Source organism: Acomys minous, assembly GCF_964271855.1.
Source record: "Acomys minous genome assembly, chromosome: 20".
Taxonomy (NCBI): Eukaryota; Metazoa; Chordata; class Mammalia; order Rodentia; family Muridae; genus Acomys; species Acomys minous.
In genome coordinates, this window is record NC_140502.1 from 21,244,054 (window position 1) to 21,265,705 (window position 21,652).

The window sequence follows — 21,652 nt, forward strand, 5'->3', positions numbered from 1 at the left end:
AGGGGAGGGTGGCAAGACCTGGGGGCCCAACTGTTGGTCCCTCCCAGGCACAGGCAGAACACAGTCCCCAGTGACAAGAAGACAGACCCTGTCCCGAGTCTGGCAGACTGGCTCCTCTGCTCTGCCCCTTGCAGCTCTGCTTGCTAGGGCCTCTCCACACATGTCCCCTGAGCTCAACCCCCCTGCGGCATGCTGCAGCCTCACTCTGGTCATCTATCTATTCTACCCTGCTGGCTTCCTCTCTACACTCTGCCCATCAGGCCCACACTGGGCTCCTCTCCCACTTCCCTGTAAGGTTACAAAAGGTCTTGGTGGCTCAGCAGAGCCCCCAGACAGGCACTCGGCATCCTCCCTTCCTCCCACCCATCCTCCCTTCCCTCCCTCCCTCCCTCCTTCACTCCCTTTTCTAGCTCTGCTTCTCTCACTAGTTTTTTCTTCTGTTCTCTCGGTTAGTCTCAGATAGCCCAGTCTGGGGTCAGTCTCAGATAGCCCAGTCTAGGGTCAGTCTCAGATAGCCCAGTCTGGGGTCAGTCCCAGATAGCCCAGTCTGGGGTCAGTCCCAGATAGCCCAGTCTGGGGTCAGTCTCAGATAGCCCAGTCTAGGGGGGACAGTCTCAGATAGCCCAGTCTGGGGTCAGTCTCAGATAGCCCAGTCTAGGGGGGACAGTCTCAGATAGCCCAGTCTGGTTTTGAAGTCACTATACAGGTGAGAATGGCACTGAATTTATTTTTTTCTTTTCTTTTCTTTCTTTCTTTCTTTCTTTTTTTTCCTGAGATAGGGTTTCTCTGTGTAGCCTTGGCTGTCCTGGACTCGCTTTGTAGACCAGGCTGGCCTCGAACTCACAGAGATCCACCTGCCTCTGCCTCCCTAGTGCTGGGATTAAAGGCGTGCTCCCCCATGCCCGGCTGGCACTGAATTTCAATGTAACTGTCTCTTTCTTGCCCGCATTGGTGTCTCAGGCACGTCTGGTGCTGGGATCAAGCTCAGGGCTTTATGCAGGCTACACAGGCACTGCACCAACTGAGTCACATGCCCAGCTCAAGTCACAGAGGTCATCGGGGTCCCTGCATTCCATCACCGGTCTGTCTCCTCTCTGGGCGTGGGGCTACCATGTGTCACCACCCAGCAAGACAAGGGCAGAGAGGGCAGTCAGAGAGACCCCAGGCTCGAGGGAGCCAGGCAGTAATTGTAGGGCATAGAATCCAGGGCATGGCCAGGCCTGGAGCAGTGCCAGGGGAGGGGAGTGGGGGATGGGGGGATGGGAGGTGGGGGATGGGGTGAGGGTTGGGGGTTGGGGGTGGGAGGGCAGTGGGGTGGGGGGTTGGGTGGTGTCATGGGGGGTGTGGGGGATGGGGGATGGGAGGCTGGGGGGTGGGGGATGGGGGTGAGAGGATAGTGGGGTGGGGGGTTGGGTGGTGTCATGGGGGGTGTGGGGGATGGGGGGATGGGAGGGTGGGGGATGGGGGTGGGGTGGGAGGATAGTGGGGTGGGGGGTTGGGTGGTGTCATGGGGGGTGTGGGGGATGGGGGATGGGAGGCTGGGGGGTGGGGGATGGGGGTGAGAGGATAGTGGGGTGGGGGGTTGGGTGGTGTCATGGGGGGTGTGGGGGATGGGGGGATGGGAGGGTGGGGGATGGGGGTGGGGTGGGAGGATAGTGGGGTGGGGGTTGGGTGGTGTCATGGGGGGTGTGGGGTGTGGGGGGATGGGTTGTGGGGTGGGGGGATGGGGGTGGGGGGGTAAGGGAGTGAGGGGTTGGGGGGCTAGGGGGTTGAGATATTGGGAGGGTAAGGGAGTGAGGGGGTGAGGAGATGGGGGGGGTGGGGGATGGGGGGGTGGGTTGTGAGGGATAGGAGGGTGTGAGTGGAGAGGTGAGGGCAGTGGGGTGGGGGATGGGCGGTGTTGTGGAGGGTAGGGGTGGGGAGATGGGGGGGATGGGTGGGGGAAGAGGGTTGGCCCTCCATCTCAGCACACACCTACGTCTACGAGCAGCAGCGTCTCCTGACAGATCTCCTGAGGCTCACACACCTGGGAGTAGTATGAACTCCACTCGACAGCTTCCTTAGCGAAGCTGCTGCCAAACTTCAACATGATCCCCCTGTGACAGCTCAGCGCACCTGTGGAGAGGAAAACCCAGGGTGGCTGAGAGTCAGGGAGCCCACCATGTCTGTCGCCAGCAGCTTCTGGGCTAGGGGAGGGCACCAGTCTGAACCATGTCCCCCAGGGCCTGGCTGTGTGGAGGAGGGACTGTGAACTCAAAGCCTCCAAGCACTCCCACACCTCACAGTGGGCACAGTTGGGGGGGGGGGGCTTGGTCATTTCCTCATTTCTCAGCTGCCCTCCTCCTACAAAGCAGACCTGGACTCTGCCTGCTCCACCCCTACCCGCGCCTTCCCCATGGCTGGAAGCTGCCCTTCTCCCCCAGGTGCACAGCTGCACTGCTGCCCCCATTCTCAGCCTTTCTTTCTCTCCAGCCCATGCTGCAGTCCCCAGGAAACCCTGTGGCTCACGCTGTAAGGTCTCTGCAGAGCCTGAGCCCTGTGGCGCCCCCTCTAGTGTTTCACAGGGCCTTTGCCCGCCTGTCGTGGGTCTCCCTGAGCCCCCTCCACTTCTCCCCCCACCTTATTTACCACCCAGCAGCCCTCGGGGTTCTCTTAAAGGGTTAGGCAACCACGTCAGGCCTCTGGGGGAATTGAGAAGGCCTGAGATGGCAGAAACTTCTGATAGGCTCCCATCTCCCTCCAGAATAAAATTCTGACTTCTTTAATCTGGCCCACAAGGGCCCCGTGTGACTTGGCCTTCCTACCTCATCATGGACACATCCCCATCCTTTCCCTGGTGGCTACTGTGCCACAGATACAGTCCTTCAAGCTACGAGTATGACACAGTGTCAGGGACCAGAGGAAGATGGATCGATGTGCCAAGGTGGGGGAGCTGCTCAGGTGACCGCACCCGGAAGGGGGGGCCATAAAGTGACACTGTTAATAAGGACAATGGCCTCCCATAGGAACTGAGCTAGGTTCTGTTGACCAATGGAGGGCCGGCACAGACAGGGAATGTGGCAGGAACATGGCCCACCTCCTGGTCATACAGCATTCCCTTCACCTCCCTCAACCTGGAAAGGGGTTCAGTGAAACGTGCAGTTTTGACATTCAAACGGCTGCGCTTCTCTCTGAGGTAGACTAGAGGCTCTTAACTGCCGGGCTCTGGCCTTCTCCTCCCGTGACCACTGCCCAGTTCCTCGGAGAGCCAAACAGTGGCTTCCATGATCTAATTCTTTGGTTCATCTTCAAAAAACGGTTTGCTGTGGGCATTCGGAATGCTGGCGCCTAGCCGCCCTCTCACCCCTGAGCCTTTGCAAGTGCTGTTGCGTCCCCAATCCTGACTCCGGCTCGCTCCCTCCCCGCCATCCTGTATCCTCGGCAGCTGCCACGGGGGAGGGGGGGGGCCCAGGGGGTCTTGCGGATTCTCAATAAATAGTCACTGAACTGCACAAGTGAACCTGGCCAGGGCTGGCGATGCCCCCCACCCCCACCCCCAAAGGCTTGGTCCCAATGCCGAGAGTTCATTACCTGCGGAAGAATAGCTGTGTTTCATGCAGCCTGCATGGGGCTCGTATGGAAGCTGTGTGGGAATGTGAGGTGTGTGCACGCGGTGTGAGCAGATGCGTGACGTGTGGGATATGGCTCTGTATGTATGCTGGGCATGGGGGATGTCCTGTTTTATCTGTGTTTAGTTTGTATGTGGCTTACACCATGTGCTGTGTATAATGTGTACCATGGGTTCTGTGTGTGTGTGTGTGTGCGTGGGGTGTATGGCGTCTGGGGTTCTCATGTAAATGAGGAACATAGGATCCAAGACTGTGGGATGGGATGTATGGCATGTATGAACCACAGTGTGACGCATGTTTGTGGCTGTTGTATGCATTGTGTGCACATTGTTGTATGCACAGTATATGTGGAATATGCGTTCTCTTCTAAAACAATGTACTCTTAACGTGTATGGTATTTTTCCAGTTGTGTGTGTGTGTGTGTGTGTGTGTGTGTGTGTGTGTGTGTGTGTGCAGTCCCTGTAGTGGCCAGTAGGGGGCACTGGATCCCTAGAACTAGAGCTACAGACTAACTAGTTACCACGTGGCTGCTGGGAATTGCAGCAAGTGCTCTTAACTGCCGAGCCATCTCTCTAGCCCCTGGCATATATGTTTAAAGCACACTGCAGATTGTCAGTGTTTCATTGTCCCAGCAATGAAAGTCAGACTTAATTAATCTGCATTCATTAAAAGGAAGGGGGAAATGGCCCGGTCTCCGCCTCCCTCTGTCTTTTGCAGCCTCCCATGGCTCCCCGCCCTTGGGAGAAAGTCCATCCTCAGCTGGGTCTTGCCAGGGGCCCTAGCCTGGGGGGGGTGGGGGGTGGGGTGAGGGGTGGGGTGGTAGTGGGGCCCCAGCCTCATGAATAAAGACAAATGAAGGTGGCTGAGAGAATCCCGGCTTCACCTAAGTGAAATGGGAGATCTGGGGGTGACCAAAGGTCAAGTTGTAGGGAAACGGAATCATAAACAAACCCTTGTGTTCCTGAATGAGCCCCGTGCCGGCATACTTGTAGTGCTCACACACTGACGTACGCCAGGTGACCGCTTTGCACTTCAGGTGTTTTTCCTCTTATATCTCACCTCCTACATGGGCAGGTCACTCAGGCTCACTTTTCTCAAAATTATTTAAAAACGCCCCCGCCCCCGCCAGCCCACTTCCCCTTTCTCTTTCAACTGGACCCCTCTCTTTGGCCCTCTACCTCCCAAACACCTCTAACCTCCTTGGGGGAGTCCCTTTGCTTGTGTAACGGCTGAGTGGGTGATGCTCATTTGAATGGCAAGGGCGACCCGCCTCAGAACTGATAACTTTGGGCATCCCACACCCCACAAGGATCATTTTTGCCTTGAGGCTGCAGTGAAAGGTGTGACCTGAGTCTTCCCCTGCACACACCCCCCCACACACTTCACCCCCCCCCCCATGTAACTCACTTGGTAGAGGACTACAATCCTCGCTCACGTCCATGGGTCCGATTTTCTGTGTGCCGTTGAGCAGGTTGCAGCCTGGCTGGGACAGGCACCCCTGCACCTTCGTGTTGGAGGTGATCTCCCCTGAGAGACGGAGACGCTCACAGTCACAGGGCATTGGGAGCCTCAGAGGCAAGGCCAGCTCTGGGAGGCTGGCTCCACAATCATTTCATTCTTCCACTCGGTTTTGTTTTTTTCCTCCCCGGAGGCCCAGATCTCCACCGCCCCCCCCCCCCCCGCCCAAGCCCACCACGTTCAGCCCCCGCCCCCTCCCCCACCCCTGCCGCCGCCGCTGCCGGGTCCCCCGCGTCCAAGCTCACCTCCTGTGAGGCTGAGGACTCCACTGTAGCAGTGTGTGCTGCCTGCGGGGCAGAGCTGCTCAGGGGCATTCTCACAGGCACGCGCAGAAAGGCAGACTGGGCAGCGCAGGGTCCCTGGGGCTGGGAAACAATAGGCTGTAGTGAGGGGGCAGTGGGAGTCTCCGGGTTTAAGATCAGACAGCCATCTGAGGTCCCTAAGACGCTCTCCTGGGATCCTTTCATGCAGGCCCAACCCCAGGGGCCTGCCTGCGGCTGCGGTTAGAGTACCGGGAAGCCTGCAGAGGCTAGGAGCAGAAGGAGCAGGTGGTGACCTTTGCGGCTAGCCTCAGGCCTGGGTAAACACGGGAAGGCGGCGGAAGGCCGGAAGGAGGAAGCAGGGGGCTTTGCTCACGACTTTTACTAAATAGCCGAGGAAAACACCCGAAGCCTGCCAGTTTAATGGGAGAGTGGAGAGTTCCAGGCCGAATTGGGATGTGAGTGAACCAAACCCAGCCTTATGGAAAGAGGAGAAACAGAGTCGGTAGGGTCAGAGTATGGGGCCGGGGGTTCATCAGCGAACCCACCCAGAGGGCCAGGGAGATGGCTTAGCATGGGGGCAGGAGGGGGGGAGGGAAGCACCTGCCACCATGCCAGACTGAGTTCAGTCTCTGAGACCCATATGTTGGAGGACAAGGACAGACTCACAAAGGTCGTACTCCACGTACTAACTGGTACACACGGGCAGTCCCCACGCACAATTAAAATAAAGGCAGAGACCGAAGCCGGGCGTGGTGGCGCAGGCCTGTAATCCCAGCACTCGGGAGGCAGAGGTAGGTGGATTTCTGTGAGTTCGAGGCCAGCCTGGTCTACAAAGCGAGTCTAGGACAGTCAAGGCTAACACAGCGAAACCCTGTTTCAAAAAGCAAAAAAAAACCCCAAAACCAACCAACCAAACAAAACTGAAAAAGAAAGAAAGAAAAGAGAGAGAGAAAAAAAAGAGACCAAAAGGGGGGGGGGGAAGGGGGGCTGAGAGATGGCTGAGCAGTTAAAAATGGGTAATGCTCTTGCAGAGGACCCAAGTAGTTTGACTCCTAGCACCCATGCTGGGAAGCTAACAACAACCTATATATATATAACCTGTTATTTCCAGGGGATCCAGTGTCCTTGTCAGGCCTCTGTGGGTATCTGCCCACACATGCGCAACACACACACACACACACACACACACACACACACACACACAAAGTAAAATCTTTAAAATTAAAAAAAAAAAAATCCGCTTCATTCATTATCGCCAGAAGAGGTTAGTCAGGGGAGTGTGGAGTTGTTGAGGCTCTCAGGAAAGTGCAGATGGAGAGGAGAGACCGCGGGCAGTGGGCTTTAAAGAGACACTGGGAAAGTAGGGGGTGGGGGGTGGGGAGCTGGCTGGCTGTTCTCCGACAAGGGAGAGTCTGTAAAAGTTACAATGTTAAAGGAACTTCTTCTGAGCCACTTCAGTGGGAACCCTGGCTTCCCCCCTCCCCCCTCTCCCTCCCCCCTCCCCGCAGGGGGCTTCCTTCTAATGCCTTCAGGTACCTGTCACAGAGGGTGGAGCCCAGAGAGGGGCTGTGGTAGACAGGCCGTTGCAGAGGTCTTCTAGGCGGCATACTCGAGTGTAGGAGGTGACAGACAGCCCCGGGCCAGTCCTGTGCTCCGTGACCTTGGCCTCTTGGTCCTCAGCGGTGGTACAGCCCTTTGTGAGAATCAATTTCACCTGCTCTCCTGGACAGAAAAAAAAAGTCATCGGGCTTGGGTGGAGGTCAGGACTGTTTGCCCAACTGATATAAGGGAGCAGGGGCTGAGTAAACGGGGCGGGTCCCTGCGCAGAGGGGGACCGGTCTCACCGTTCTCTACCATCATCAGCGTGTCTCGGCAGCCTTCACCTACACCGCAGGTTATCTGTCCAGCTGTCCAGCTGAGAGGCAGCTGTGATACATCCTTTATGGTCTCCAGTGTACCGTGCTGGCATTTCAGGGGCTCTGCAGCAGGAGAGAGGCGAACAAATCCCTTTCAGTAAGGACCCCTTCCAGAATCTTCTTCTCCCAGCTGCAGCACAGGGCAGGAAAAGCCTTGGAGCTGATGACAGCCTTCTCATGCGCTTAGGTCTCTGGGGGGGGGGGGGGGGAACGAGCTGACTCAATAATGTTGGCCGCCCAGGATGCTCAGTCCTGTGCATAACAGGCAATGCACTTTAGTTCCGCGTGGGGGCGCCCTAGAGTTCCCACTGAGCTCTTGCCTTCTGCACCGTACCTAAAGGACCCTTTGAGTCTCTCTGACTTTATTTCTACCAAGCAAGGCCACTGGGGTCTCCAGTCCTAGGGGTGTGGATGGCTGAAGATGGAGGACAGAGTGGGAGTGGGTCAAATAGAAGTCGGAAGACCCAAGGTTACCCAGAGTCCGGCCTGTGGAGACGCACATGCTATACACACACTGTGGAGTTGTTTTTCTTTGACTCAGGTCTCATGTAGCCCAGGATGGTCTCAGATTTGCTGTATGGCCAGGGATGACCTTCAACTTCTGATCCCCCTGCCTCTGCCTCTACCTCAGGGTTGACAGGTCATTATACCGTCATTGCCGGTTTACTCTGGGCTGCGGGGGGTGGGGGGAGGGGGCTTGGTGGAGCTCAGCGCTTCAAGCATGCATGAGTGCTTACTGTAAAAGAGGACCTGAGTTCAAATCCCAGCATTCGTAAGTGGAGATAGGTGAATGTTGGGGGATTGGGTTAGCCAGCCTGGCGTGCATATGCCATACACACGTCACACTCACAAGCATGTAGGAATGTATTGCAATAATAGTAATGAAATGTGTTAATAAATGTTAATAAATGTAAAAGATCAAGAAAGAAATGTCTTTCACAAACAAACAAAAAAAACCCCAAAACGGATAGAGCCGGGGATCATTACGTTAAATGAAATAAGCCTGACTCAGAAAGACAAACATTTCATATGTTCTCTCATGTGAACACACATACATACATGCACACATGTTCACACACATAAATATGTATGTTTATGGCATAAAAGAAGAAAGGGGGGCTGCTTGGGGAAAAAGGGGGACTAGCAAAAGAGGAAAGAGAGGACAGGAGGGTAATGGGGCCTCAAGGTACATGACAAAGTTGAGTGAAAATGCCGTTCTAAAACCCATCAGCCAGCCGGGCTTGGTGGCGCACGCCTTTAATCCCAGCACTCGGGGAGGCAGAAGCGGGCGGATCGCTGTGAGTTCGAGGCCAGCCTGGTCTACAAAGTGAGTCCAGGACAGCCAGGGCTACACAGAGAGACCCTGTCTTCAAAAACAAAAACAAAAACAAAAAAGCCATCAGGCCATACGACGAATATATGATAATGACAAATTGAAAAGGAATGCGACCAGAAAGAAGCACCTGCCCTCAGAATAAACAATGCTGAGTGTCACAGCACGGCCACCAGCGTGGAATCCCGTGCAGAGCGACCAACTTGCATCCCGGCTTTCCTCCCACTGACCACTCATCTCCACCAAAGACAGGCTCACCTGGGCCAGGATCATGTTTTGGTCTTATTACGTTTACCCACTTGTATGCTGTTGGGTGTGTGCACATGAGGGCACACAAGTGGGGGGTCAGTGGACAACTTAGGGCAGACTCTCTCCTTCTACTATGTGGGTCTCAGGGACAGAACTCAGGACACTAAGCCACCTCACCAATCACTGGACTGGGATCATTTAGCGTTCCTCTCAATGGCTTCTTTTTTTTTTTTTTTTTTTTTTTTTTTTTTTTTTTTTGCTTTTTCGAGACAGGGTTTCTCTGTGTAGCCTTGGCTGTCCTGGACTCGCTTTGTAGACCAGGCTGGCCTCGAACTTACAGTGATTCGCCTGCCTCTGCCTCCCGAGTGCTGGGATTAAAGGCGTGCGCCACCACCACCCGGCCTCTCAATGGCTTCTTATTCCCTGGGTCACAGTCTCTCCTTGGTCCTCAACCTCCCAACCTCCAGCAGGCTTTTCAGAGAATCTCCGCATGTGCACACATTTGAGTGGGTGATGCTCACTTAAAATGGCTGCTGTGCATACCACCCCACAAGTATCAGTGTGCTTGGAGGCTGCAGCGTATGTTCTCCCACATGAGACTCACCAGTCGGAAGACTGCAGTCCTCGCTCACACCTAGGGACCCGATTTTCTGGGTGCCGTTGAGCAGGTTGCAGTCTGACTGGGACACGCATCCCCGTACCTTCAGATCGGAGACGATCCCTTCCGGGAGAGGGAGAGAAGAGAGAGACAGATGCTCACACACACATGCCCCCTCCCCCCCGCCCCACACCCACACAGCACGAGATCCTCAGAGGCAAGCCCAGCTCTGGGAGGCTGGCTCCACACTTTTTACTCAGTTTACCTCTCCTCCCCGGACTCCCAGATCTCCACCGTGTTCAGCGCCCCCCCCCCTCCCCCAGGGTCCCCGCGTCCAAGCTCACCTCCTCTGAGGCTGAGGACTCCACTGTAGCAGTGTGTGCTGCCTGCGGGGCAGAGCTGCTCCGGCGCATTCTGAGGACAGCTATTTTTAGAAAGGCAGAGTGGACAGCTCAGGTTCCCTGGGCCTGGGAGATGAGAGACACGGTGAGGGGCGGCGGGCAGTAGGGCCTTGGTGACCGTAAGAGCGAAGTTACTTAGTGGGCCCCCTGGATCTCTTGAGGGCTCAATGACAAGAATTCAGTGTCCTAAGGGCGTGTCATGCTTGAAGGCAAGGAAGACCTGGAGTGACCCCAGGGCTGGCTGAGTGCCAGAACCTGCCAGACCCCCCAGTTTCTTTTCTGTGTGATTGCACAGTGTGGACTTGGCCAACGACAGGCAGGGGCGTCCCGGAAGGTGTACCAGTGACTTCAAAGTCTAATCAACGATCTAAGAGGACAATGTGCCAGTATTTCCAAGAAGAAGGTCTCACATACTCTGCGTGGCAAACACTAGGTAAGGAAAGCGAGACGTTCTAGGCCAGTGTCCTTTAGGGAGAAGAGAAGGTGACAAATGCAAAGGAGCCTGTTAGTGGGGCAACAGCAGCATAGAGAAATGGGCTATTTGGGATGGGCAGGGTCAGACTAGGGCCAGAGTCTGAGTGATTTAACATCAGAAAAGCCACTCAGTGGGCTGGGAAGAGGCTCTGTGGGCAAAGTGCTTGCTGCGGAGCCCACCCTCACCCCCACCCCACCCCACCCCGCACCCAAAAGCCACCTGGAGTGGTGTCCTCCCATAATGCCAAAGCTTGGGAGGCAGAGAGAGGCTGGTGCCTGGAGCTCACTAGCCAGCTGGTCTACTTTCATTGGCGAGCTCAAGGCCAAGGAAAGACCCTGCCTCAAAAATTAAGGTGAATGTTTTCTGAGCAATGTCACCTGAGGTTGTCCTTTGGCCTCCACACGTGTGCGTGTATGCACTTGTGTGTACACACACACACACACACACACACACACACACACACGAAAAGCCACGCAGTTCACTGCTCTGTGGCTGTGAGAAGCGGGCTGAGGTGTAGATTACACAGGACGTGTGGGAGTAGAAAGGGGCAGCCTGCGTGCAAGTCTGTAAATGAACAGCTCTTTTTGTTTTGTTTTTCGGAGACAGGGTCTCTCTGTGTGTGTAGCCTTGGCTGTCCTGGACTCGCTTTGTAGACCAGGCTGGCCTCAAACTCACAGCGATCCGCCTGCCTCTGCCTCCCGAGTGCTGGGATTAAAGGCGTGCGCCACCGCGCCCCCAGCCTCTCTTTGAAACCACAGTTGGTCCTTCTATTGCCCTCCTTCATCCCTTCCCCTACTCCTGCGGCCCCACCTGCGGCAGGGGGTGGGACCCCTAGAGGCTCAGTGGAGGACAGGTCGTTGCAGAAGTCAAAGCGGCACACGTGGGTGTAGGAGACCACGGAGAGGCCGGGGTCCATGCGGTGCCGAGTGATTCTGGGCTCGTGGTCTTCGTCCGTGGTGCAGCCTTTGTGTAACACCAGGTTCACATCGGGTCCTGGAAGGAGAGAGGGGAGGGGGGCGTGGCTGATGTTGGTGAGATGCTGGCTGGGGGCTGGGCGCTGGAAGCACCCTGAGTCTTGGCACTGGGGGGGGGGTGGTGGTGGGTGTGGCTTCGGGACTTCCAAGGAGAACTGGGGGTGGTGGGGCGCCCAACCGCAAGGGGCGGGTCTCACACCCGATGTTCTCTTCTCACCGTTCTGTATGAGCAGGACAGTTTCCTGGCACCCCTCGCCGACTTTACAGGTCGCCCACCTGGTCGTCCTCCAGTCCAGGGGCAATGAGGCCGCTTTCCTTAGGGCGTCTGCGTACCCACTCCTGCATTCTAGTGCCTGAGGGCCTGGAATAGGAGGAGCGAGCTCATCGTAGCCGGGCTTCCCGCTTGACTCCCACCTGCTAGCCACCCTAAGCCGCCTCTGTGCTACACGAAGCAGTGAACACCCAGCTCAAGTCCTCAAGTCAACGTGAGCCGGCGTATTAAAACTCAAACAAGGCTTATGACACTTGTCGAGAAGCTCGCTGACCCGAGTTCCATCTCCAGAACTTACATGGTGGAAGGAGAAAACCAGCTCTGACCTCCACTTGCACAGCATGGCCATGTGTGTGCACACTAACACACACACACACACACACACACAAGCAAATGTACTAAAACATAAATAAAACACAAACAGGAGCCCTTGAGGAAACACTCAACACTCTCTCTAAAGTTTTTATTTTTGTGCGCATGCATGTGTTTGTGTGCAGGTGTGTGTGCACAGGTGTGTGGGTAGGTGTGTGTGTGCAGGTGTGTGTGTGCAGGTGTGTATGTGCAGGTGTGTGTGTGTGCGTATGCAGGTGTGTGTGTGCAGGTGTGTATGTGCTGGTGTGTGGGCAGGTGTGTGCGTACAGGTGTGTGTGTGTGTGCAGGTGTGCATGTGCAGGTGTGTGTGTGCAGGTGTGCATGTGCAGGTGTGTGTGCAGATGTGTATGTGCAGGTGTGTGTGTGTGTGAGCATGCGTGTGTGTCATGTATAGAATGGGGACAACCAAGCACTGAAGACAACCAGCACGTGGCTGTGTACCTGGCACTTCCCCACTGAGCCCACCCCTCCACAAGGACAGGCCATCCAAGCTCACTTGTTCCAGAATTATTTAAAGCTCTCCTCAATGCTTTTGTTTCCTGGGCTATACTCCCTCTCTTCTTTACCTCACTGAGTGAGTGCTGCTCCTTTAAATGCCTGGGCCGGCTAGCCAAGATAGGATGGCTTTGGGTGTTTCACACCCCACAGGCTCACCTTGATCCAGGCTGCAGTGCGGGGGGAGGTGGGGGGGTGAGGGGGGTGGGGGGTTGGAGGGTGGGGGGGTGGGAGTGGGGGTGGGGGGTGGGGGCGGCCTCCTTTTCCTATGTGAAACTCACCTGACTGGGAGGCGCAGTTCTCGCTCACATCTAAGGTTCCGATCGCCTTGGCGCCACTGAGCAGGTTGCAGCCTGGCTGTGGCATGCAGCCCTGCACTCTCAGATTGATGAGAATGGCTCCTGGGAAAGGAGGGCATGGGGTGAGGAGGGGAGAGAGAGAGAGGGAGAGGGAGAGGGAGAGGGAGAGAGAGAGAGAGAGAGAGAGAGAGAGAGAGAGAGACAGACAGAGAGAGAGACAGAGACAGAGACAGACAGAGACAGAGAGAGAGAGAGAGACTGATGTAAGGATCATGCAAGCCTCAGAGGCAAGCCCAGCTCCAGGAGGCCAGCCCTACTCCCCTCCCCCGCCTGGCCCGCCCCCGCCCCCTGGCCCCACGCTGGGTCTTCTGCTCTGTCTCAGTTTACCCTCCCTTCCCAGGCACTAGATCTCGACTTCCTCACCCACAGCCCCAGGGTCTCCATGTCCAGGCTCACCTCCCCTGAACCTGAGGACTCCGTTGTAGCAGTGTGTGCTGCCTGCAGGGCAGACCTGCTCTGGCGCACTCTCACAGCCACGTGTTGAGAGGCAGTGTGGGCAGCGCAGGGTCCCTGTGACTGGAAGCAACACAAACAGTGAGGAACAGTGGGGGGGTTCTGGATTTGGCTCAGAGAATCCCTAACTTATGCGCCCCCCTCCCCCAGCCCCTAGCCTCCCCACCCCACCTCTGAATATGCAGGGAATTTGGGCTGTGGCCAGCCAGCTAAGGTAGCAGAGGTAGAGAGAGGGTGGGGGGAGGCCTTGGGGCCAGAAAGCATAAAAGGTGCTATTTTCCCAAGTGGAGTCTGGAGCCCAGCGAGGTGGAGGTGCACGCCTTTAATCCCAGTGGAGTCTGGGAGAGCCTACCAAGGCTGGACAGAGCCACGAACTTAGCTAAGGAAGAATGGAGGTATCCCAGAGGGAACACCGACTTTATTTCCAACTTAAAAAAAAAAAAAGATTTATTTTTATTCTTTTTAGTTACGTGTATGTGTGTGTAGGTAGGGAGGTGGGGCGGGGTGTGGTGTGGGCTTGCATATGCGTGTTACAGGCAGTTGTGAGCCACCCAAAGTGAGTGCTGGGGACTGAACTCCGGACCTTTTCTTAAATGCTGAGCCATCTTTCCGCCAACCGTTCACTTCTGAATTCTACTAAAGTAACCCAGGGAAAGAAAGTTGTCCTTTCTCAACCTATTCTGAATAAAGAACTCGTTTTTAATGCCGGGCAACAGAAAAGGAACGTTTTTAGACTAACTATTCAATGGAAAGTGGAAATGCAGAATACAGTACATGTGAGGCCAGGGATCCAAATCAGCCTTAGAGGAGAGAGAGAGAGAGAGAGAGAGAGCAGGGTGGGGGCGTGGCCTCTCTGAGGTTGGTGGTTCAGCATCAGAAAACCTACCAGGTTTCCCGTGCCAGAGCTGTTGGGAGAAGAGTCCAGGGGCAGAGGAACAAAACCAGCCAGCGGGATGGGGGATAAAGGAAGGAACCACAGAAGAGACACACAGTGAGGGAGGGACCAGGGAGGAGCCTGAAGGGTATACAAGTATTCAAGCTCAAGGGGGAGGGAGCTAAAAATGATAGTTGGTGGTGGTGATTTTGAATTGTGCTTGCCTAGAATCCCCCAGTGAGGGGCTGCGGGCGTGGCTCAGAGGTAGAGCGCCTGCCTAGAATCCCCCAGTGAGGGGCTGGGGGTGTGGCTCAGTGGTAGAGCCCCTGCCTAGAATCCCCCAGTGAGAGGCTGGGGTGTGGCTCAATGGTAGAGCCCCTGCCTAGAATCCCCCAGTGAGGGGCTGAGGTGTGACTCAGTGGTAGAGCCCCTGCCTAGAATCCCCCAGTGAGGGGCTGGGGTGTGGCTCAGTGGTAGAGCCCCTGCCTAGAATCCCCCAGTGAGGGGCTGGGGGCGTGGCTCAGTGGTAGAGCCCCTGCCTAGAATCCCCCAGTGAGGGGCTGGGGGTGTGGCTCAGAGGTAGAGCCCCTGCCTAGAATCCCCCAGTGTGGGCTGGAGGTGTGGCTCAGTGGTAGAACCCCTGCCTAGAATCCCCCAGTGAGGGGCTGGGGGCGTGGCTCAGTGGTAGAGCCCCTGCCTAGAATCCCCCAGTGAGGGGCTGGGGGCGTGGCTCAGTGGTAGAGCCCCTGCCTAGAATCCCTCAGTGAGGGGCTGGGGGCGTGGCTCTGTGGTAGAGCCCCTGCTTAGACTCCCCCAGTGAGGGGCTGGGGTGTGGCTCAGTGGTAGAGCCCCTGCCTAGAATCCCCCAGTGAGGGGCTGGGGCGTGGCTCAGTGGTAGAGCCCCTGCCTAGAATCCCCCAGTGAGGGGCTGAGGGCGTGGCTCAGTGGTAGAGCCCCTGCCTAGAATACCCCAGTGAGGGCTGGGGTGTGGCTCAGTGGTAGAGCCCCTGCCTAGAATCCCCCAGTGAGGGGCTGGGGGTGTGGCTCAGTGGTAGAGCCCCTGCCTAGAATACCCCAGTGAGGGCTGGGGTGTGGCTCAGTGGTAGAGCCCCTGCCTAGAATCCCCCAGTGAGGGGCTGGGGGTGTGGCTCAGTGGTAGAGCCCCTGCCTAGAATACCCCAGTGAGGGCTGGGGTGTGGCTCAGTGGTAGAGCCCCTGCCTAGAATCCCCCAGTGAGGGGCTGGGGGTGTGGCTCAGTGGTAGAGCCCCTGCCTAGAATCCCCCAGTGAGGGGCTGGGGGCGTGGCTCAGTGGTAGAGCCCCTGCCTAGAATCCCCCAGTGAGGGGCTGGGGGTGTGGCTCAGTGGTAGAGCCCCTGCCTAGAATCCCCCAGTGAGGAGCTGGGGGCATGGCTTAGAGGTAGAGTCCCTGCCTAGACTCCCCCAGTGAGGGGCTGGGGGTGTGGCTCAGTGGTAGAGCCCCTGCCTAGAATTCCCCAGTGAGGGGCTGGGGTGTGGCTCAGTGGTAGAGCTCCTGCCTAGAATCCCCCAGTGAGGGGCTGGGAGTGTGGCTCAGTGGTAGAGCCCCTGCCTAGAATCCCCCAGTAAGGAACTGGGGACGGGGCTCAGTGGTAGAGCCCCTGCCTAGAATCCCCCAGTGAGGGGCTGGGGGCGTGGCTCAGGGGTAGAGCTCCTGCCTAGAATCCCCCAGTGAGGAGCTGGGGGCGTGGCTCAGTGGTAGAGCCCATGCCTAGGATCCCCCAGTGAGGGGCTGGGGGTGTGGCTCAGTGGTAGAGCCCCTGCCTAGAATCCCCCAGTGAGGGGCTGGGGGTGTGGCTCAGTGGTAGAGCTCCTGCCTAGGATCCCCCAGTGAGGGGCTGGGGTGTGGCTCAGTGGTAGAGCCCCTGCCTAGAATCCCCCAGTGAGGGGCTGGGGTGTGGCTCAGTGGTAGAGCCCCTGCCTAGAATCCCCCAGTGAGGGGCTGGGGGTGTGGCTCAGTGGTAGAGCTCCTGCCTAGGATCCCCCAGTGAGGGGCTGGGGTGTGGCTCAGTGGTAGAGCCCCTGCCTAGAATCCCCCAGTGAGGGGCTGGGGTGTGGCTCAGTGGTAGAGCCCCTGCCTAGAATCCCCCAGTGAGGGGCTGGGGGTGTGGCTCAGTGGTAGAGCCTTTGCCTAGAATCCCCCAGTGAGGGGCTGGGGGCGTAGCTCAGTGGTAGAGCCCCTGCCTAGAATCCCCCAGTGAGGGGCTGAGGTGTGGCTCAGTGGTAGAGCCCCTGCCTAGAATTCCCCAGTGAGGGGCTGGGGGTGTGGCTCAGTGGTAGAGCCCCTGCCTAGAATCCCCCAGTGAGGGGCTGGGGGCGTGGCTCAGTGATAGAGCCCCTGCCTAGAATCCCCCAGTGAGGGGCTGGGGGTGTGGCTCAGTGGTAGAGCCCCTGCCTAGAATCTCCCAGTGAGGGGCTGGGGGCGTGGCTCAGTGGTAGAGAGCACTTACCTACCGTATAGAAGGCCCTAGATTCCATCTCCAGTACCATCAAAAAATAAAGAATTAGAATAAAATAAATAGCCCCCGCATGCTTACTTGTACCCCCACAGCCTGGCAGTTCCTCCCACAGCCCCTTCCCTTCTCTAGGGATCTGCCAACTCCGGTACCTGTGACAGGGGGTGGGGTCCAAAAGGCTCCAGTTGTAGACAGGTTGTTACAGAAGTCCTCTTGGCGACACACATGCACATAGGACATGATGGAGATTCCGGGGCCTGTTCTGTGCCTGGTGACTCGAGCCTCTTGGTCTACAGCGCTAGTGCACCCCTTAGTGAGAACCATGTGAAATTCCTGTCCTGGGGAAGAGGGGGAGGTCGATGAGATTGGGGCGGTGGGCGAAGGCAGGAGGGGAGCGCGGCAGGAGGCTGGCTGCATCCGCTCACTCACGGGGTGCAGGGAGGGGAAGGGGGGAGGGAGGGAGTCCTAGATGCTCACGGGGTGCAGGGCGGGGAAGGGGGGAGGGAGGGAGTCCTAGATGCTCACGGGGTGCAGGGCGGGGAAGCGGGGGGGGGGCGGGGGGGGAGTCCTAGATGCCACTGCCGTGTGGGGGCGGGTTATAGATTCTGTCCCATGATGCTGCAGGAGCGCCTGGTGAGAAGGGCGGGGCCTTTTCTTACCATTCTGTACCATAGTCACTGTTTCGTAGCATCCCTCGCCTGCCCCACAGGTTTTCCAGCCAGTGGTCCAGGTCAGGTGCAGATCCGATACATTCCGTACAGTGTCCAGAGCCCCGCTGTTGCAGTCCAGGGTCTGCGGACCTGGACAGGGAGATCAAATCCACCTTAGGGGCCTCCCCCGGTTCCATGTCCCAGGACACTCCCTTCCGATCACAAACACTAACAGGCTGGCCCCTCTCGTGGGACATCTCTCGTGATGTCCAAGGCAGGAGTCCTTGGCGCGAGTGACATCCAGCCCGCATCCCCAGGTTTTTCCACGTAGGTGGGTTAAAAAGACCAACACCAAGGCGGAGAGATGTGGTTCGGTGGATGAAGTGCTTGCTACGGAAGTGTAAGTCTGTATCCCCAACGCTCATGTAAAAACTGGTGCATGTTGGGGCCGGATAGGTCGCTGCTCTTGCAGAGGCCATGAGTCCGAATCCCAGCACCCACATCAGACAGTTCATGACCACCTATACCATCAGCTCCAGGGCACCCTTTCCTGGCCTCTCTGAGAAAGAACCTGCACACATAAAGACAAACATTTTTTAAAAACTTATTATTTTTTTTTCCTCCAAAAAGCTGTGTGCGTGGCGCACGCCAGCAATCCTCATGCTGGGGAGGCAGAGACAGGTAAATTCTTGGAGTTCGCTGACCAGCGCATCTAGCTTAAAGCTCCAGACCCTCAAGGGACCACGTCTCAAAGGAGGTAGGTGAGTCTCGTTTTCTGACCTCTACACATATGTGTATCATACGTGCACACGGACATTAGACATGCACATGCACCCACTCACATAGGAACACACCGACACATGCAACCCCACACAGCCATTAAAGCGAAACAGCCAGGAGACCTAGGGTCCCCCAGGGCCATGCTGAGAAGTAATTCATCAGGAGGGCGCAGTGGCACACACCTGTGATCCCAGCACTCGGGAGGCAGATGAGGGCAGATCTCTGTGAGTTCGAGGCCAGCCTGGTCTACACAGAGAGTCCAGGACAGCCAGGGCTACACTGTCTCAAAACACACACACACACACACACACACACACACACACACACACACACACACACACACACACATCACTCTCATAGAAACACCAGCACGCGCTTCTGAACTGACTGTGGCAAAATATGACAGGAATTTACCTCTTCCTTAACCTTTCTGCTCCTCACCCCATCTTTTTCAGTTAGAGAACCCACATTTGGTTCAACATTAGCTGAGACTCCTGTTGGTTTAACTCTGTCCTTTAATTCTGAGCATGATCTCTTTCTTTCTTTCTTTTTTTTTTTTTTTTTTTTTTTTTTTTTTTTGGTTTTTCGAGACAGGGTCTCTCTGTGTAGCTTTGGCTGTCCTGGACTCGCTGTGTAGACCAGGCTGGCCTCGAACTCACAGCGACCTGGCTGCCTCTGCCTCCCGAGTGCTGGGATTAAAGGCGTGCGCCACCACACCGGGGGGCCCATGATCCCTTCCTTTCTTTTTTCTTCTAGCAGGACACCTCTTGCAGGCACACATTCTCCAACCCTCTCCCCGCACCCCGACCCCCCACAGCCTCCCTCCTGCTCTAACAGCGAGTACTAAGGATCTGGAATTTCTTGCCTGGCCTCGGTTGGTGGCTTTGGCTGTTCCACACTTTCCAAGGACCGTCCTGTCCCTGGGCTCAGCCTTGTTTTCCTACTCACCTGACTGGGGACCACAGACTTCACTTGTATCCAAGGGTCCAATTTCTTTGGTGCCATTGAGCAGGTTGCATCCCAGCTGGGGCATGCAGCCCTGCACCCTGAGGTTGGTGGCGATGCCTCCTAGGAAAAGGAGAGAGGAAGAGAGAAAAGCAGGAAGGGAGGGAGGGAGGGAGGGAGAGGGAGAGAGAGAGAGAGAGAGGGAGGGAGGGAGGGAGAGAGAGGGAGAGAGCACGAGCTGATGAGCTACCCAGGTCTCAGGCAAATCCAGCTGTAGGAGACCATCCCTACTTTCTAGTGCGTTTCTATCCGACCTCATTTTAACCCTTCTTCTCCAGAGTCTCGTACATCCGTGCCCAGCCCACACTCTCCCAGGGTGCCCATGTGCAAGCTCACCTCCTCTGAGCCTGAGGACTCCGCTGTAGCAGTGTGTGCTGCCCGCGGGGCAGACTTGTTCTGGCGCATTCTCACAGTCTCTTTTAGAAAGGCAGAGTGGGCAGCGCAGGGTCCCTGGGACTAGAGGTGACAGCTACAGTGAGGGGCAGAGGGAAGATGCCGCCTTCCCACTTAGCTCCCCCAACATGCCCTCCTGAGGTTTCCCTTCATCCAGGTAGCTGCAAGGAACTCAGCCTATGATCTAGTTGGGACGGGAGGGGGGGGCGGGGGCGGGGGGGGCAGATCAAGGATGGAGGGAGTGGGGAGACCAGCAGAGACTTTGGCTTGGAGAAGGGGCTTTTGAGACGGGGCACAGATATAGACTAGCCAAAGGGAGACACAGAAACTCTGTATGAGAGCCACCGATAAGCCGATCCTAGGTACCCAGACAGAGGGGCTATGCCAGAAGAGGCGTCAAGTGCCAAAGTTAAAGGCCGGTGGTTTGGCGTCGGAAAATATAGCCAGAGCGTGGCTCCAAACCCTGTTGGAAAAGGCTGGCAGAGGTGTTCTGAGGCAGGATGGAGGAAGGGGAGGGTGAGGAGAGACGGAGGCCGAGCGAACTGGAAGAGGGACTAGGCCAAAGTTGCAATCAAGAGTGGGACAGAGCCAGGGAGCTGGCCAAAGCTCCTTTGGTAAATGAATGTCTGTAAACCAGTACACCCCGCCCCTCCCCCCAGCCCCCCCTCCCACGCCCCTCCCCCCCCACGCCGTGAGCTCATTTCTGTCCCACAGCCCCTCCCCTTCATTATGATAGTCCTTCCCCCACCCCTCTTGTCATTCTTTCTCCCCGTGGCACCTGTGGGTGTGCGTCGGCCCCCAAGAACCTTAGTGCTGGACGCGTCGTTGCAGAAGTCCCTGTGGCGGCACACGTGGGTGTAGGAGACGATGGAGAGGCCAGGCCCCGTCCTGAGCCAGGTAATCCGTGGCTCTTGGTCCTCGGCCTTAACGCAGTCCTTGACGACGATCAAGTTTAGCTGGGGTCCTGGATGGAGAAGAGAAGGCGGATAGAGGTGGAGATTGAGATTTCAGGGTTCTGGGCATCCTGAGGCAGGTGAGCGGCTAAGCCGCTAAGGAAGAGTTCCTCCCAGGGATGCAGGATGCCTGGGGGCGGGGCGGGGCGGGGCAGGTCCTTACAGGGAGATTCCTTCTTCTTACCGTTCTCCAGGAGCAACACCAAGTCTTGGCACCCCTCGCCGGCCTCGCAAGTCTCCGTATCGCTTTCCCACTCAAGGGGCATCTCTGATGCGTTCCTCACTGTCTCAATTACGACCCGTTGACAGGTCAGAGCCGGTACACCTGGGATGCATGGGAAAGAAGGCCAGTTCCGTTTCAGTTGCTAGTTGGTTACCTTGTGCCATTTCCTGGGGGCAGAGATTTCCCACCCACCCCCGCCCCCCTTCCAGGCTGGATTTCTCACGCACAGGGTAGCAAGGCGGTGACCCCCAGGAGGGCCAGCACTGGCACAAGGCTCATGACTCCAATCAGGTGGCTGGAAATGTCTCCAGTGCTTTTAAAGCAGGAAACGGAACGCTTTTATATAACCCCCGCATGTTACCCAAGGCAGCCCAGGAAACGGGGAGGGCTGTCTTGCAAATATGCGCCAGGCAGGTGCCCCACCCTTAATCTACTTCTGAGAAAAGGCTAGGCTATTTGGATAACCATCCTCACCCAAGATCAAAGAGTCCAGCCTCCGTCCCTCAGAACCAGGGCTCTGGCTCCCAGACCCTTTCCCTTTAGGCTCAAAGGTCCTGCTCTCAGCCTTCTGGCCACTAGCCCTGGTTCTAGATCCTTCAGAACTGGATGTGGAACTTAGGAGTCCACACCGCAGCCCCCCTCCTTCAGACCCACAGCTCCCGGCCCCAGCTCTCCTTCCTCAGACTCAGTTACCCGGGGCAGGAGTGAGGGGGATCCCATGGCTCTTTCTTCTTGAGGCACCTGCATGGGGTGGGGGCGGGGGGGGGGAGCGCCCTACCCCATTTTTCCAAGTACTACTGGGTCCCTGTTATTTCATCTCAGGGCTACTTAACTACCTTGTAGGCAGGTGCGGAAATGGCCCAACTGTCTCTGAGGAGATTGTGAAGTGTGCCTCGGCCCTTCCGGCCCTACTGGCCCATCTATTTCTCCCTCGCTCTTCCTGACCTTTCTACATGCTTTTTCTATTTACTCTCCCCACCTTCCGGGCGGTTGCTT

The 21,652-nt window shown here is 56.8% G+C and overlaps 1 protein-coding gene across 2 annotated transcripts in view; it reads right to left on the reverse strand.

Annotated features, from left to right (window-relative positions):
• Window positions 1–20,963, reverse strand: part of LOC311591347 (CD177 antigen-like) — a 22,100-nt gene extending 1,137 nt beyond the window's left edge. The window contains exons 1-18 of one of the 2 annotated variants that reach the window (XM_084770861.1): window positions 20,884–20,963; window positions 20,618–20,758; window positions 20,259–20,444; window positions 19,424–19,543; window positions 19,031–19,150; window positions 17,312–17,452; window positions 16,805–16,990; window positions 13,229–13,348; window positions 12,755–12,874; window positions 11,553–11,696; window positions 11,172–11,354; window positions 9,830–9,952; window positions 9,492–9,608; window positions 7,234–7,368; window positions 6,926–7,111; window positions 5,372–5,491; window positions 5,016–5,135; window positions 1,975–2,115 (exon numbers count right to left, since the gene is read on the reverse strand). In XM_084770861.1, coding sequence (XP_084626987.1) covers window positions 1,975–2,115; window positions 5,016–5,135; window positions 5,372–5,491; window positions 6,926–7,111; window positions 7,234–7,368; window positions 9,492–9,608; window positions 9,830–9,952; window positions 11,172–11,354; window positions 11,553–11,696; window positions 12,755–12,874; window positions 13,229–13,348; window positions 16,805–16,990; window positions 17,312–17,452; window positions 19,031–19,150; window positions 19,424–19,543; window positions 20,259–20,444; window positions 20,618–20,758; window positions 20,884–20,935 — 2,455 coding nt within the window. In that variant the 5' untranslated portion in view covers window positions 20,936–20,963. The remainder of the gene's footprint in view (window positions 1–1,974; window positions 2,116–5,015; window positions 5,136–5,371; window positions 5,492–6,925; window positions 7,112–7,233; window positions 7,369–9,491; window positions 9,609–9,829; window positions 9,953–11,171; window positions 11,355–11,552; window positions 11,697–12,754; window positions 12,875–13,228; window positions 13,349–16,804; window positions 16,991–17,311; window positions 17,453–19,030; window positions 19,151–19,423; window positions 19,544–20,258; window positions 20,445–20,617; window positions 20,759–20,883) is intronic. The other variant, XM_084770860.1, reaches the window with a different exon arrangement.
• Window positions 20,964–21,652: the final 689 nt, after the last annotated feature.